The 15,423-nt window shown below is 41.3% G+C and overlaps 1 protein-coding gene across 2 annotated transcripts in view; it reads right to left on the bottom strand.

The window, feature by feature from the left end:
* Positions 1–1,904: 1,904 nt before the first annotated feature.
* Positions 1,905–15,423, bottom strand: part of pip5k1ca (phosphatidylinositol-4-phosphate 5-kinase, type I, gamma a) — a 76,034-nt gene continuing 62,515 nt past the window's right edge. The window contains exons 17-18 of one of the 2 annotated variants that reach the window (XM_049587699.1): positions 9,411–9,500; positions 1,905–6,697 (exon numbers count right to left, since the gene is read on the bottom strand). In XM_049587699.1, the coding sequence (XP_049443656.1) occupies positions 6,695–6,697; positions 9,411–9,500 (93 nt within the window). In that variant the 3' untranslated portion in view covers positions 1,905–6,694. The remainder of the gene's footprint in view (positions 6,698–9,410; positions 9,501–15,423) is intronic. The other variant, XM_049587700.1, reaches the window with a different exon arrangement.

Here is a 15,423-nt window from a genome sequence, read left to right as displayed (position 1 = left end):
TTGAAGCCTAAATGCAATGCTGGAAGTAAGAAGCTAATGCTAGGCTATAAACGAACCACACTACAGTCTCATGACTTAATTTTAATTTCACAAATAAGTAACAATAACTTGTGAAGACAATAAAACCACCACAAAGCAGCATTATAAGTCACAATTTAAGTCATTCTAAGTGTGTGTGATTTATCCCAGAGGAGTAGAGGAAAAGTCCACTAGCCGCTGGGCTAATTTATACAATGTAAAATGCCATAGGCTTGTGCTAATAACGTTAGCATGTTGTATTTGTGGGGAAAATGTGTGTGTCTGTGAATGCTGCGAGTTATAGTGAAACTGATTTGTGTACTTGTGTTTGAAATTGTCTCTTTTAAGCCATGTTTAATGTGTGTTTAATGTGTGTTTTGAATCAACTAAACTTTACAGCACTTCACAGGAACCTCCGCTGCCTACTAGTGTTTTGGAGGTGTAACTGCAGAGTGACACAGACACACCACCACACAAGTATAAATGCTCAAAACGGCGTAGGCTCTGCACAGAGCTAACACACAAGTATAAATCCCACTCAACGTCCCCACCATAACAGGGTGTTTCTCAAAGTCAAGGAAGGGTCCTTAAATGGCTGAATTTCAAGGATGCTACGTCATCAAATCTCGCTTAAGGACTGTTCCAATGTCAAAGATCCTTCAAATTCTACCAAGGACAGAGTCCTTCATTCAGAGAATTTTCAAGGATGCATGTGTGTATCCTCAACAAGTATAAAGTACCAACAATTCTTTGTGCACAATTTGCTGGAAGTGAAGGTGGGGCCTCTCCAATGAAATTTGTGCCAGTGGAGCTCGGCAGGATTTAGATAAACATGTCATTTGTTTGGATTAATATCTCCAGGAGTTTTTATCATACAAACATAAAAATATACTGACAGAAACCTCATAATTTACACTTTCCAATGTGTCCACTGCCAAATAATTATTAAATAGCGTAAATTAGACAAAACATTAAAGTTTTTAAATTAATCATTTACAGCAATGATAGAACGCGAAGTGCCACAAAAGTTTCATTTAGCCTAACTGTTTTTTTAAGTGTAATCCAGAAATATATTCACCTCAAAGTCACGTGACTGTGAGAATATGGCTTACATTTGTTTCAATTATACAACAACGTTAGAGAGTGCCAAAATTGTCACAGTATCATGAAACCTCCTCAGTCGGCTGAGGGTTAATGACGCACACCTGAGGACACTCCGCCTGTTCCAATGTGTGTTCACCAAATGCTAGGAAGGACTTTTGCCCTGTTTCTGTAGAATCCTTTCTTTGGAGGACTTGACCTTGACTTTGAGAAACACGATCAGTAGACTGATGCAGAGTGGCGTCAATTCGATAAACCCAGCTGTGCTTGGCGTGTCCGGCGTGATGGCGTTCTATAGTCTCATTTAGCCACTTGTTAGCAACCACCTTTTTAAACACATATAGAAGCTTGAAAGTTCACAAGTGGGTTATTTACTGACTCATTTTGTGTCGTAGAACAACACGCCAAAGTCTTTTAAGTTTGTGTTAACCACAGACCTTATTTCAGACACCTATAACCAAAAAACCACCAACTTTGAGATGAGGGAACCAGGCACGTCATGCAACACACCTTCTTTGTGGCGTTAATGTTGTTCCCACATTATGACTTAAAGCTCATGAACACACCAAAGTCAGAAGAACAACTTCCCATCTTGGGAAATGGGACCCTCCTAGGAGCACATGAATGCAGTCTCTCTAGAGAAATTAAAGGATCAAAATCTGCATCCCAAATTGGAGGTCACTGTTACAAATTGGCTCATTTCCATTTACGGTTAAACGTCTGGTGATTTCAGTGAGGGATCAATAAAAACACGACATCATCTCCATGAACAACAATTCATAGAACTGCTTTATTTTGTATTCATTCTGATTGAGTCCAAACACACACACATACAGCCATCTATTTATCCTCACGTATAAATAGATGAATATACACAGATATACATAAATACACATTTCTGATATGCATATTCATTTTTGAAATCATGCTATGTCTCTGCAAAGGACTCTCCCTATTGGATGAAGGGCACACAGCGATTTGAAAACACATACACGACACAGCTGAACAGTTGGAAGAATCCCTATTGATTTGCATGTACAGTAAAACCCCACAAATCGCTCAACGTCTGGATATCTTACAAAGAGACAGCTGTGGTTTATAGACCATAAATATACAGCAGCTGCATCCCGATAAACACACTGAAGAATATGGTACAGTAAAATTATGTAGATTGCAATCATTTCTTGCCCAGCAGCAAAAATAAAACCAAATAAAAATAATATTCTCCGATTCAAATGGAAAATATATTTGTATATCTTTATATATGTATTTATAATTTTATGTACACATTCTCAGGAGCACAACTATGAGAAAGAAAAATAAATACAACAGCACAAGTGAAAAAAAAAAAATATAAACGCTAGGCCTACATGTAAAATTTCTCAATAAGGCAATAAAAATGAACTTAAAAGCTAGACTGTACAAAATATTGCTGCTATAGTCTCCATCCGATGAACAACAGCAAACTGATTACAACTGGCCACTGCACGTCATGGGAACAAACTGATTTTTTATCTTACAATGTCCGACATTGATGTGTCCTCCCGTACACACAAACACACATAGAAACCAAGTGAAGTTAAAAGAAAAATCAGTTTGTCGAACTTACTTTGAGAGTCCTAAGATGTCAGCCACAGAGAGACTACAGTAAACACTAACCCTACGATGACTGTGATCGACTTCACCAACACACACACTTGATAATCCTAAAAAGAAACGCTGCCTAAATATCAGCCTGTGTGAGCGGAAACAAAGATAACGTGATGCATGTTTTTATTTGGCCTCTATCACTAGTTCATCTTCAGGTCCTCTTAAGAAGTGCAAACAACATTCAACCCCATTTACAAACTTGCCGTGTCTCGCCGAGGCAACACTGCAACGTACTGTGTTCATTCAAATATACAGATAACAGGTACGATATCGACTGCAAATACTACAACTGATGCTCTACATCTACAAACATCTGAAATGTCCAGTCAATGGATTCATTATTGTGAGGAGGTGAGGAGATATAGCGACTGTCACTGATATGCTGATTATTTTTTCCCCCAGCTAAAATAAAACACTTATTGTAGCAAATGATTTGTGTGCATCTGTCTAAACGTAGGGCAACACTGGAAGACGCTGCAATGATGTGAAGGTTACGACAATGTTCGCTGCCTTAGTGTTGCAATTGAGTCACAAGCCTCAGCCGTTTCCACGCAAGAGGTGCAGTGAAAGAAGTAGTAACACTGACTTTAAACGACAAACTAAAAAGGAAAGCTGCAAGGATGGAATTATCAAAACAAAAATTAAAGTTCTTTGGATGCAAAGTCAAAGAAAAGAGAAACATTTAAGCATTTCAGAGTGGAAAAAGTACCAGAAGACAGTGAAGATTAGAATAAAATACAGACTAAATAAATAAAAGCTCACAGTAGTAAAAGAGTTCAGAAATTACAAAAAATGCAAAAAAAAAAGAAAAAAGTTTGATATAAATTATATTTATATAAATTATTATGCTATGAATAAAATCACTGTATATATTTACTAAAGGAAATGATGCTTCCTCTAAAAACTAAACTGCATGTATTCACGGCTGCTGGAAATGTGAGGATGATGAGTTTAGATGTGTTTTGGCTGAACAATGGTTATCACTGTAACTCCTGTTCTAAGATCACAAGGAGAGCCCTCCAACCACACACTGTATGGTATAAAAGAAGTGAGCGTAGCCTCCGTGTCTGAAAGTGAAGCCAATGTCGAAGTGCCTTTGAGCTGCATTCTTGCTAATGGCCAGCAGAGGGCGACTACACTGGTTACAAAAAGAGGTCCAATTGTATAAAACGGTGGTTCCCAGCCTTTTTCTGTAAGAGAGTCTGCTCTAGCATTGACTCAAGCTACGACCCCAAACTAGGCAGCATATTTTACAAATATTTTACATTGTTAAATGCATAACAACAACAGGACAGAGGGACTGATAAACTGTACAATTAACCAAAATAGTGAACTCAACTTGTGTAACAAACATTTTTTTTTAGCAACCTTTTATCCAGCGCTCTGTATTATGTATCTTTTTTTGAATGTTAACCATCACACAAACATGACAGGCGTCTTTCTTTTTAAGAAATTCAGTATTTTCTCCTCCCTGTTGCTTGGCCATTGTTCTCTTTGTTTTTTAAACTGCGTTCTTTTCGGATTCAGGATGACTTGTTTAAATGCAGAGTTAAGGTTCCGTAAATATATAGCTCGTGTTCAGTAATTCTCTGTTCTGTTATTCTGTGAGACTTTTTAAAAGTTTATGTCCGAAATAATTATCTAAACTTAAAAATAACTATTTCTTCATAGTTCATAGTTCTTCTTAGTTTTCTTCACAGAAATAAATGAAATCCTGAGATATAGGCTTGTATTTTTTTTTTTATTATAAGTTTTCTTACACACGTTAAAATCAAGATGGCTTTGTGGTCCTCTCTGAGGCTTTGGCGACCTCTAGTGGGTGTTGGGACCCTCAAGTTGGGAACCAGTGATATAGAAGTCTATGAGAAAATTACCCTCTTCTCTTCTCACTTGATTTATTACCATAGTAAGCATTTTCCAAATGAGATTACGGCCTCAATTACAAGTTTCAAGCCTCCTTAAATACAGCATGATTTAAATTATATTTTCATTTCGTAAAATTTGGTCCCATTTAGATTAAAATTGATTGGCAAGTCGCTACCATGGTGACCTGTCAGTAATGATAGATGTTTAGCAATGCATATCCTCCACAGCTCCAACCTCTCATCCAAATCATGGATGTATTAAGAGAGCTGGATGCAGTGTTGGAGGCTGGTCCCCATCCATTTCTAGGAAAGTGGCCAAAAAAGATTCATTTCCATTGTAATAATTTCAATGGATCTTTTGCATTGTGGGGCTCTTAATGCACAAGAGATTCAAAGTGGCTGCGTCTGTCTGAGCAGCTAACTTCCCCCAGCCGAGCCGCTAACTGCCAGTTTAACCCTCCGCTAACTTGATTGGGGATAATGTCATTTAAATGTGTGGCTTTTCTAGACTAATCCTGATAGTGAAATGAGTTACACTGAGTTACAGACGTCTCTTTGAGAATCTCTACAGATAAGTCTTTCTGGGCCCGAAGGTGTCACGTGACAGATCCAGAAGTCGTAATTCCATGTTTGGCCACTAGGTCAAAGGCTGGCGCTGTTCTTAGGCTTGGTCCAAATATGGTCACCTCTGGCTTCAAATAACCAAGACATTGATGGCCAAAATGCCGAACTCAAGGCTTTAAAACAGGCCCACGAACGAATAGGTGACGCCACATTGGCTATGTCCACTTCTTTTATACAGTCTAAACCTCTAACACCACAGACTCCATCGCTCACTCCCCCCTCAGCACACTGAAATCAACATGTGGCCGAAAGTCCTGCTCTCAGGAGGACGTCACCGGCAGCAAGGAGACCCGAGCAGAAGGAGCAGCGTCACATCATGAGAGGTGTTGCCTATCTTGACCCAAATGCACCATATTTTTTTTCAGTTGTTAAAACAAAGCGTGATGTCAGGTGAGGGTAGTCAGTACCAAGGACAGTGGGTGGTCTTATCCTGATAAGTACAGTACACGCATATTTCAGTGTGCTGAGCCTGTCAGAGGGCCGTACCTGTGTGAACTAGAACAGACTGGACGATGCCTTTAAAAAAGTATCAACCCCACTTGGAAGGTAACATGTTTTTAAGAGGATTTAAATTGGAAACAGACAAGTTTGCTTTAATCTATAATTATGAAGTAAATGCTGATTGCACACTGTAATGTAGAGAATAATGACACCATCTGTGTTCAGATCAGTTCCCTGTAAGCTTCGATTTAACTATGCTATTCTGTCTGCCACCAGGTACGACCTCCTGGGAAAATGATGGCTTGATTTGCACAAAGGAAGTGCATCGACCATTGCGCAACCAAAACAGGAAGAGATTAACGCTCTTGTTTACCCCGGTGGCTCTCGGCAGCTATCCTCAGGTACCAGAGAGGATCAGTGTACGTTCTCTGCAGTTACTATCCCCAGAAACAGAAATAGTGGGACAGTGGGACATCAGAAATATCTGTGGTAGCTGCTCTGAGGAAAACGGACAGCAATCCAGTTGTCTTTGTGACAGCAGTGGTAACAAGATACTTGGAAATACCAAGGAAGGAAAAGATTTAAAAAAGTCTGTTTCCATTTTAGTGTGGTCACAAATACTTCCAAGTCGAGTGAATACTTCTTTACAGGCACAGAGAGTTACTACCGTATGATCTCAAACATATAAGACTACAGCCGTATACGCACTACTGTATGTCACACATACACATTATTATTAACTTGATATAATTTTCATTTTGTCAAGGGTGAAAGGCAGGGATGGTTGGAAACCAGTGACGTTCATCACTGTCAGGATTTTTTCCCCCTCTCAGGTACACAAGTCACTTTTTCCCCCTCAGTGTGTTCAGTTTCTGTATGCATGTTTTAAAATCCTGGTTCAGACAGAGATCCTGCTGCTACCGCTGAGGTCTGGACTTCAGACCGATGAGTCCTCTCCACCGAGACGTTCGCTCCTCTCTGCCAGAGAACAGGGCTTACTGTTGGAGACAGACACAGTCAGTGTGTTAGGCAGAGCATGCACAGCATCAACGTTTTAACTTCCCCAGGGTGTAAAATGTGTCATGCAATATTTACTAGTGATAGTGAAACAGTGAGTGATCTGATCAGAGTGCATAAACTGAAGGGGAAACTTGGAAAATAGAATTTGTAAGGTGAGAAGAAATAAACACAGCACACACCCCTGAGTAACTGAACAATCAGGAGAACAATCAAGTGAAGTTGTGTCACACATCAACCAATAACTAAGTGTAAGTTTATGTGCGGTCTAAACAAGTCTGATTGAAGTCATTAAGTGGATTATTTTGGATCACCTAATGCTGTAAAGAAAGTTGAAAGAAATGTAGAAAGTGTCTGTAATGTGAAATTATTTTAAACTTACTTTAAGCGTAGTATAAGATAAGGCATCGCATTTATATGGAACAGTGATTAAGTTTAAGTGGTTCTCGGGTATTTTTAACCTGGACTCTTTTTTTCCCACGTTTTTGTGTGTAAGTGACAAATGGAGACAACACTTTTTAAAATTCGGCCAGCATCAAGAGAGAACGCTGGTGAGACAGACTGCAGTGTAACCCTTGCGAGCAATTGAACACAGTCAGCTTCATTCATTCATTTTCCATAACCCCTTATCCTGTTGGGGGTCGCGGGGGGGCTGGAGCCTATCCCAGCTGACATTGGGTGAGAAGCAGGGTTCACCCTGGACAGGTCACCAGACTATCACAGGGCTGACACAACCATTCACACTCACATTCACACCTACGGACAATTTAGAGTCACCAATTAACCTGCATGTCTTTGGACTGTGGGAGGAAGCCGGAGTACCCACAGAAAACCCACACTGACACAGGAGAACATGCAAACTCCAAACAGAAGGGCTCCTCCAACCCTCCTGCAGTGAGGTGACAATACTAATCACTGCACAGTCAGTTTACGTCCATTAAAAGTACTTGTTTTCGTCACCGACAGGCTCAAATTATTATCAAGTGTCATGCAACATTACGTAAAAGACCCTACAGAGAAATGAAACGTTTTCCTTCCCGTGTTGAGAAGTCTCTTTCTAAATCACACAAGGGGTTACTTGTTGCAGGAAGAAAATGGTGGAAACGCAAGTGAGAGGTGAAAAGTAGAGGGCCAGCTAATGTTTGTGGTGCTGTAACTTAGTGTTATCAAAAAAAGTTTGAGTCTGCGAGATTTGAGAACGAGACTTGGATGCAAAACAGGACCGAAGAAGCAAAAGGTACAAAAAAAATTAGGGCTGCACAATAATTTCTGATATTGTTGATAACTGTAAAATGAAGCATTGAGGTGCTGCAGAGATGCCCCGGCCTACAAATCATATTCCAGACATCAGGGAACATGCTTGTTTGTTACAGACCCCAGCACAAATCACATCATCAGCATTTTGTTTTGTTTTTTTTTTCATTGAAAATGAAATACAAAACTCCCATACCTATTAAACTGAGACACATGTCGCAATATCTGTCAAAAATAATCCCAATATGACCTTTTTTAATGTGTAATTTCTGTGTGGTTCTTTCCTTAAAGTTTAATAACTCATAAGAACAATCTGAACCTGTCAGTGGCAAAAACAAGCACTTTAAATGGACTTTAAATGACAGTGTGCACATGCTCCGAGTGGTCACACTGCAGCCAGTTTCACTGCTGTCACCACAGCACTCCCACCTAATACCTCACCACTCACTTAAGACACAAAACCATTGGGAAAATAGAGTCCACGTTAAAACAATACCGGAGTTCTCCTTAAGTACATTTCTATGTTTAGAACAATATTTTTCTTTACATCTTTTGTTGCACATGTCCACCCAAACTGATTATTAAATGACTTGATGGGGATGTCAGAACAAAACTTGCTCGGGACATTCCCGGTGCAAAGATGTGTCCGAGAAGATGAAAAACAAAATGAGCAGGGAGTTCAATGGGTGATGGCACCTTATTGGAGCACAATATGGGCAGAGGCTGCTGCGCTGAACAAAGTAAACAAGCAGCCTGAGAAACACAACCTCACAACAGTCCGAGCCAAGTGACGTTATCTCTGATTTGACTCCATGTTTAGTTTGTCAAATTTACCTGACAGGCAGATATCTGGGGAGATAAATCTTAACACTGAAATTACACTTAAGCTCTATAAATGGACTCAAATAACCAAAAATGCTTAAACTGAGTATATTATTGATAAAATCGAACAAAATGATGTTGTTGTTCTGCAAAATGTGACCCCTGTGTAAGTTTAATGTACACATCTTTAGTGTGAACATCTCCGTGGGACTTTATTGATGCATGAGTGTTAACGGCTTCATGCAGGCCGATGCAGTGACCAGTGTGGTAAATGCTGAGCAGCTTGTTGTTGGAGGGACACATGATGGCTGGTCGTGGACTAAATGGTCCCGCAAGCTGCAAGTGACCATTTCCACCCACTTATCAATGAGGAATGAATGTTGTAATGTAGGGGTGAGTTTCTGGATGCAGAGCAGACCTACTCTTGGGAGTCATCGTGGGCTTTTGAACCTGAGAAGCTTGTTTCTACGTTTACTACAGAAGCTTCTCCCGCAGGTAAAGTTACAACTGATCCTTTCCATCCTTGTTCCCCCCGAATGAATTTGATTTTTCTGATTTTACTCCTCCTCTACGGGGTTTCCCTGTGCTTCATATTTTAGTCCGATGCTTCTCACTTACTGTCTCTCTTTCCCAATCCCCATCTGGCAGGGCCTTAGACTCTGAGCCATAGTGTAGCGGAGAGTACACCCAGGTCCTGTCCTCTTGAGGCTGTTTTTACACACCCACCACAGCAGAGGGGGCCAGAGGGACAGAGGAAAGGCCAGAGGTACAGAGACAAGCAGCAGGGGCAGGCAGGAGAAAAGACACGGGAGATCACAGGAGAAGAAAAGACAAGACAGGAAATGAAAATTAGGGATGCATATAGGAGGAAATGTTGCTGAGAGAGACATCGGAAAGTGTGAATCTGACATATCAAGTTAAGTGTGGATGTGTTAATCCTCGAACACAGAGATGAAAAATTTGGCAAATAACAGGTTGTAGCGTTACAGAGAGGTGCTGTTAGGGATGTAAATATTACGATGGGTCTTACTGACAGGTGTTTAAAATCATATCTCTTAGCATTTTGCCCCATTTTGGACTAACTCCTGGGAAGCAAAGTGAAGTGTGCAGGGTGAGGGATGAGTCGCTGCATCAGCCAAACGGGGAGGATGAGGAGTAGGGAGCAGGGAGCAGGGAGGAGGAGGTGGGAATGGGAAGAAAGCCAGGATGCTGGGACAGTCAGACACAGCGAGCATCCTCAGTCAAAGCAAAACACAACAACAGGATGTTTTTTTTCTCCTTTCCAACAAGCAAAGCGCTCTTTGCATAAAAAGCATCAGTGGGTTCCTTGTGACTGCTGTAGGTACCAGCCCTTTAAGAGAGGGAAGCAGCTGCAGCACGGTATGTTGGTGACGTTGGTGGAGGCGGTGTGGGTTGATGATACACACACACACACACACGCACAGATTCACACACACGAAGCTCGGCATGTCGGAGCTAACACGCTATCCGCACAGGTGCATGAGGGGGGCTGTCAGTGAGCGAGGGAACAAATGGAGAATCAAAAGAAAATGAACAGAAGAGCGACATAAAGACAGACTGTCAAGATGTCTTTTGTTTACCCGCCTCCCACGCTTCATTGTCGTCGCCATGCGGGGGGTAGGTATTGTTTTTTTAGTGTCAACACAATCACAAAACACCTGCAGTTTATAGCACACATCATGACAAGCTGTAGAAACACTGTCATCATATGTTTCATCAAACCAACAGCACTAATCTAGTCTAACACCAGCCAGGACAGCACAAGTCTACCACCATCTAACTCACTTACTGGCCAACTGGACTGGCATGTCCGCCTCTGTCGGAAAGGGGAGACCACCCAGGTCCTCCCATCAGGAAACTGACAACAACAGGGGCGTATGGCACAGGGACAAACAAAAAGAAAAGTGAGGTACAGAGAGGGGAACAGAGTGAGGTGAGGTAATGATGGAAAAAAAAAAAACAAGCACGCTGAGGTGAAAATGGAAAAGACTGCTCTGACTGCGTGTAACCCAGCAGAGATACACTGGATGAGTCAGTGGTGACAGTTAGATTAACAAGTCTGGCAGCCACTCTGTTTTCACTCCCCACTTCCACACCACACGCTAGTATCTCACCACTTTCATTATGAGTCATGAGGACGGAGGAAAAAGACGCAGAGAAAGAACCGGAGGAGAAAGATTTCGGATGGACACGGGGGGAAGGTGAAAATGATCTTAGAGCAGGGGTGAAATGTGCGAACAGGATGGAGGTGAGGATGAGGAGGAGAAGATGAGGGAGAGCGGACAGAGGAAGAAAAACAATCAGATGTGGAGGACAGAGGTGAAGGAGAGCAGAGTGGGAATCATGAAAAGTGAATGTGGAGGCTGCTGATAGTGGCTGAATAATTTAGTCACGAGCCACTCTGAGGAAGCTGTGAAGTGACGACACACACACACACACACACACACGCACACACGCACACACACACGCACACACACACACACTCACACTCACACACCTGTGTCCCTCTGTGTCGCAAGCAATCACTTCAATCTCACAGCAATGTGATGTGTTTTTTCCCCAGAGAAGCTACATGTTCACAAATGCTGCCATCACTTGTATGAAAATTGAAACATACTCCCCGACCTTTCCTTTTACACATACTGTGTCATTTTAAGCTTTGAAATATCTGGAACACAACCCGAATTTTCTCACAGTTTGTGCACTAAGCAAAGGCAAACAGAAGAAAAACAATTTTGTTACCTAGTAAGAGAAATGCGAGTTGCTCGGTGTTACAACAAGGACTGAAATTTGAATTATTTTGTTTTTCTCTTGCAAAAACTCGAGTTAGCGAGCTGTAGTGTGCGGGTAATTCAGCAGCGTAAACTTCTGCAATCCAAAACACAATAATAAAACAAGGGAGATGTGCTCAACAGCACAGAAAGTCCAGTTCAAAACATATTAAAGGAGCACTTCACAGCCCAAATGACAAACTGTACGGATGCATGATATTGGAGTTTTTGCTGATGTCTGAAATGCCGATATGTAACAACTCATTTGAATGATAACCAATACCCATACTGATATAGCCACTTTTTTCCAAACCTAATTCCAGTGATCATCAAGTCCCTTCTGTTGTGGAATTAACATCATATCATGCATGCATACTCTTATCGTAACGGCCCACCAGCAGGTGGCGGCATGAAATACAATGCTATTGAATTTATGGAATATTCATCCATTGTGCAAATAAGAAAAAGCATGTTGGACGGTTATGATAGTTCATTTTAAAGCCAATATCGGCCGATACCGATGACGTGCTGATATTATCGTGCATCCCTAACCATTTGTATATCAATTACTCAACCCAAGTTACGCTACATTCGTGACGTGCCTCCACAGTGAATGAAGAATCCAAAAACTGAGAAAATCCTTGATGAATTTAAGTCAAAGGGGGCCGTGTTTAACAACAGCAAAACTATGTTTACAAACTCCCACACAACTCGCGCAGTATAATCCAAGTCTCATATGCTCACTTCTTCCTAAACAAACAGCCCTTACAAGGGATGTAAGGGCATAGTACAGCATAGCATCGAGATATTTTTCGATATTTTTGTGTAGCAACATTGTATCGTCACACAGTGCAACGTATCTTTTTTTTATTATATGAATTATTAATATTACAAATACAAATTAAACTTAACGTAGCCTACTAGAATAATAAAATCAATAGCTTTTTCAGTCCACTAGAGACATTTTGCTGGAAATAAAATGGCTGAAGTGAGATGACCAGACTGAAAACTTTCTTATTAGATAAAACAGATGGTGACAAAAGTTTTCCTTTGAGGACATAATTTACAGTTGGAAAAAGGTAATATATCATAAAATATTTCATCGCAATACTCAGCATATCGCAACACATTTAAAATCACAATAAAGGAGCTGGAGCTGGACAAAAACAGTAATTTTACCTCGCTGAACACAGAGTTGCTGATCTACCGCTGCCTCGATCTGTTAGTTTATTTGTGTTATTTTGTGACTTTGGTGTTTTAAAGGGTTCGTTCAGATTCACCAAAGTCACAACACAACACTTACCTACTGAGGCAGTGGTAGATCAGCAATTCCCATGTTCAGCGAGGTAAAAATTCTCGTTTTTGTTAATGGAGTCTGGCTTTGAAGAGAGCATAGAAAGGTTTCACTTTTAGTTCAGTGGAAAAGGGCTGCCTGGGATGTACTGAGCATACAACCAGATAAATGAGACTTGGATTATACTGCACAAGTTGTAAGTGGATGTTTTGATAACGTTTTTCCGTTGTGAAAGCAGACCACCATGGCCTCAATTCATCAAGAACTTTCTCAGTTTTTGGACTCTCCGTTCACCATGGAGGCAAATAAAACAGTGTTCTTGGCAAATTGAATGTAACATGGGGTGATTAACTGAAACAAATGGTCATTAAGGCGGGGAAATATTCCTTTGAATGTAATTGTACTCAGTCTTCAGTCAGTTTCTTTTGCAGTAATGTTTTTCCTCTCTCTTACAATCATAAAGACTTCAGTGCACAAGCAGCAATTATTGTACAGAATGGATTTTTGCCTGAGAAAATACTACCGGGAGACACTGCTCCACATTACACAACAATAAAGACTTTTTACTGGTTCAGAGTGTGCTTCTGTTCGCTGAAACTCCTGAAGGATGTGAGAAGCAATTAAAATGGCGTTAACCCTGTTATCGTCCAGTGGTTTTTGCCTTTTCTGTGTGAATGTTGTGGACCAGCATGGGAGGATTTCAGCACTGGAAAATAAGCAGGGTGAGCGGCCATGCAGAAACGTGATGTTTGTGTGATGTTGGGAGTAATGATGATGATGATGGAGATAGCAGAAACAGACAGAGAGCACATGAGGATGATCAGATGGTGAGCTGGCTGACAGAACTCCTGAATGACCAAACTGAGTGAAGCTGCAGAGAGCCTGAAAGTTTAAATGTACCTGTCCATAAACCATATACAAGATACTGTGCGGAGCTGTCGTACTACAGCTTGGATCTCCGGCAGCGAGTTAACAGCTGATGAAACAATTTACTTTCACTCGGTCACTCCCTAGAGGCCACGTTGGACCTCACTGTCTGTGGGGTGTTTCTCTTTAGTTAAACTTCAGTGTCACTTCACCTCACGCAGCGCTACAGACCCCCTGCTGCTGTGTACAGAGTGTCCAGCTTCTGAAACATGAACTGGGCATCAGCCAGAGCCGGTCAGATGAGAGGGCTGTTAAATAACTGAGGGAGCTCTTTGACTAACCTGTTGGCCATTAGGATTTCTTGGTGCCACATTAGAGGGTGTCTGATTCCTGATAAGAGACACCCAGTAGGAGCGCGGCCAGGTGGGAACGTTTCTATCTGTGACTGCGATCACTGGCTCCACTCTCCACCTGACACTTATACATTCATTTATAGCTGTGCATTTGGGCACATGTAGACCTGCCAACACAATGCTATCTGATGATAGCTGGTTGGTTTTAATGGGACAATCCTGCAAAACCTTCAGTTGTTATTCACACAAAATGAGCTGCTGCCTCACATTAGACAGGAACTCTGAAGTGATGTTGACACGCTATTATCACTCTGCAAACACTCCAAAATCAGAGTGCACACTGCAACACACTGTGTTTAACAAAACAGCTCCACATTTTGGGAAATACGCTTGTTCGCTATCTCGCTTTGAGTCAGATGAGAAGATTGATACAAGTCTCATGTCTGTACGCTACATATGAAGATAGAGCCAGCAGGTGGTTAGCGTAGCTTAGCATAAAGACTGGAAACAGGGATAAATAGCTAACATGGGTCTATCAAGAAGTAAGAAAGTCTACCTAGCACCTCTAAAGCTCACTATTAAATATGGTTGATTTGTTTATTTCATCTGCACAAACAAACAGGTGTAAAAACAACAGGGGGGTTATGTGCCAGACTATTTCCTGGCCAGGCGCAGTGACTTCCTGGAGACTTGTCCTACATGAGGTTGCCAGGCAACCAGGAAAAACCGAGCCAAGACACATCCGGCACATAGTTCCCCCTGCTTTTACATTTTAACTCTATGCTAACTAGCTGGGGCACCCTCTAGCTCACCGGGTAGAGCGTGCACTCCATATAAGCTGACGCCTTAGCAGCAGCTCAGGTTCAATTCCAGCTTGCGGCCTTTTGCTGCGTGTCTCCCCTGATTCCTGTCACTCTCCTGCTGTTCTATCATAAAGGCAACAACCCCTAAAAAATAATCTTAAAACAAACCAAAGAAAAACTATGCTAAGCTAACCGGCTGCTGGCTTACACTTTACTGTTCAGACATAAAAGTGGTGTCAATTTTCTCATGCAACTCTCAGCAAGACAGCAAAAAGGCAATTTTCCCCAAAATATGGAACTATTCCTTTAAAGCAGCTACAAGGAATTTTTATTTTGTGTGGGTTTTGGCGGCCCCTGCTGACAAAAGCAGTAGTGTTTTTAAATTCTCTAAATTTATTTCATTTGCACACACATAAGACTGATAAAAAGTCCAGACAATAAGTGTTAGCGTATCCTGGAATGAGTCTATTTTACCATGAGCACCACCTCCTCATGTAATAAAGACAATGATCTTGAATATCG

The sequence above is a fragment of the Epinephelus fuscoguttatus genome, linkage group LG10, assembly GCF_011397635.1.
Source record: "Epinephelus fuscoguttatus linkage group LG10, E.fuscoguttatus.final_Chr_v1".
NCBI classification, from domain to species: Eukaryota; Metazoa; Chordata; class Actinopteri; order Perciformes; family Serranidae; genus Epinephelus; species Epinephelus fuscoguttatus.
Note: the sequence above shows the minus strand (reverse complement) of the source record. Positions and strands in the feature narration are given on the sequence as shown.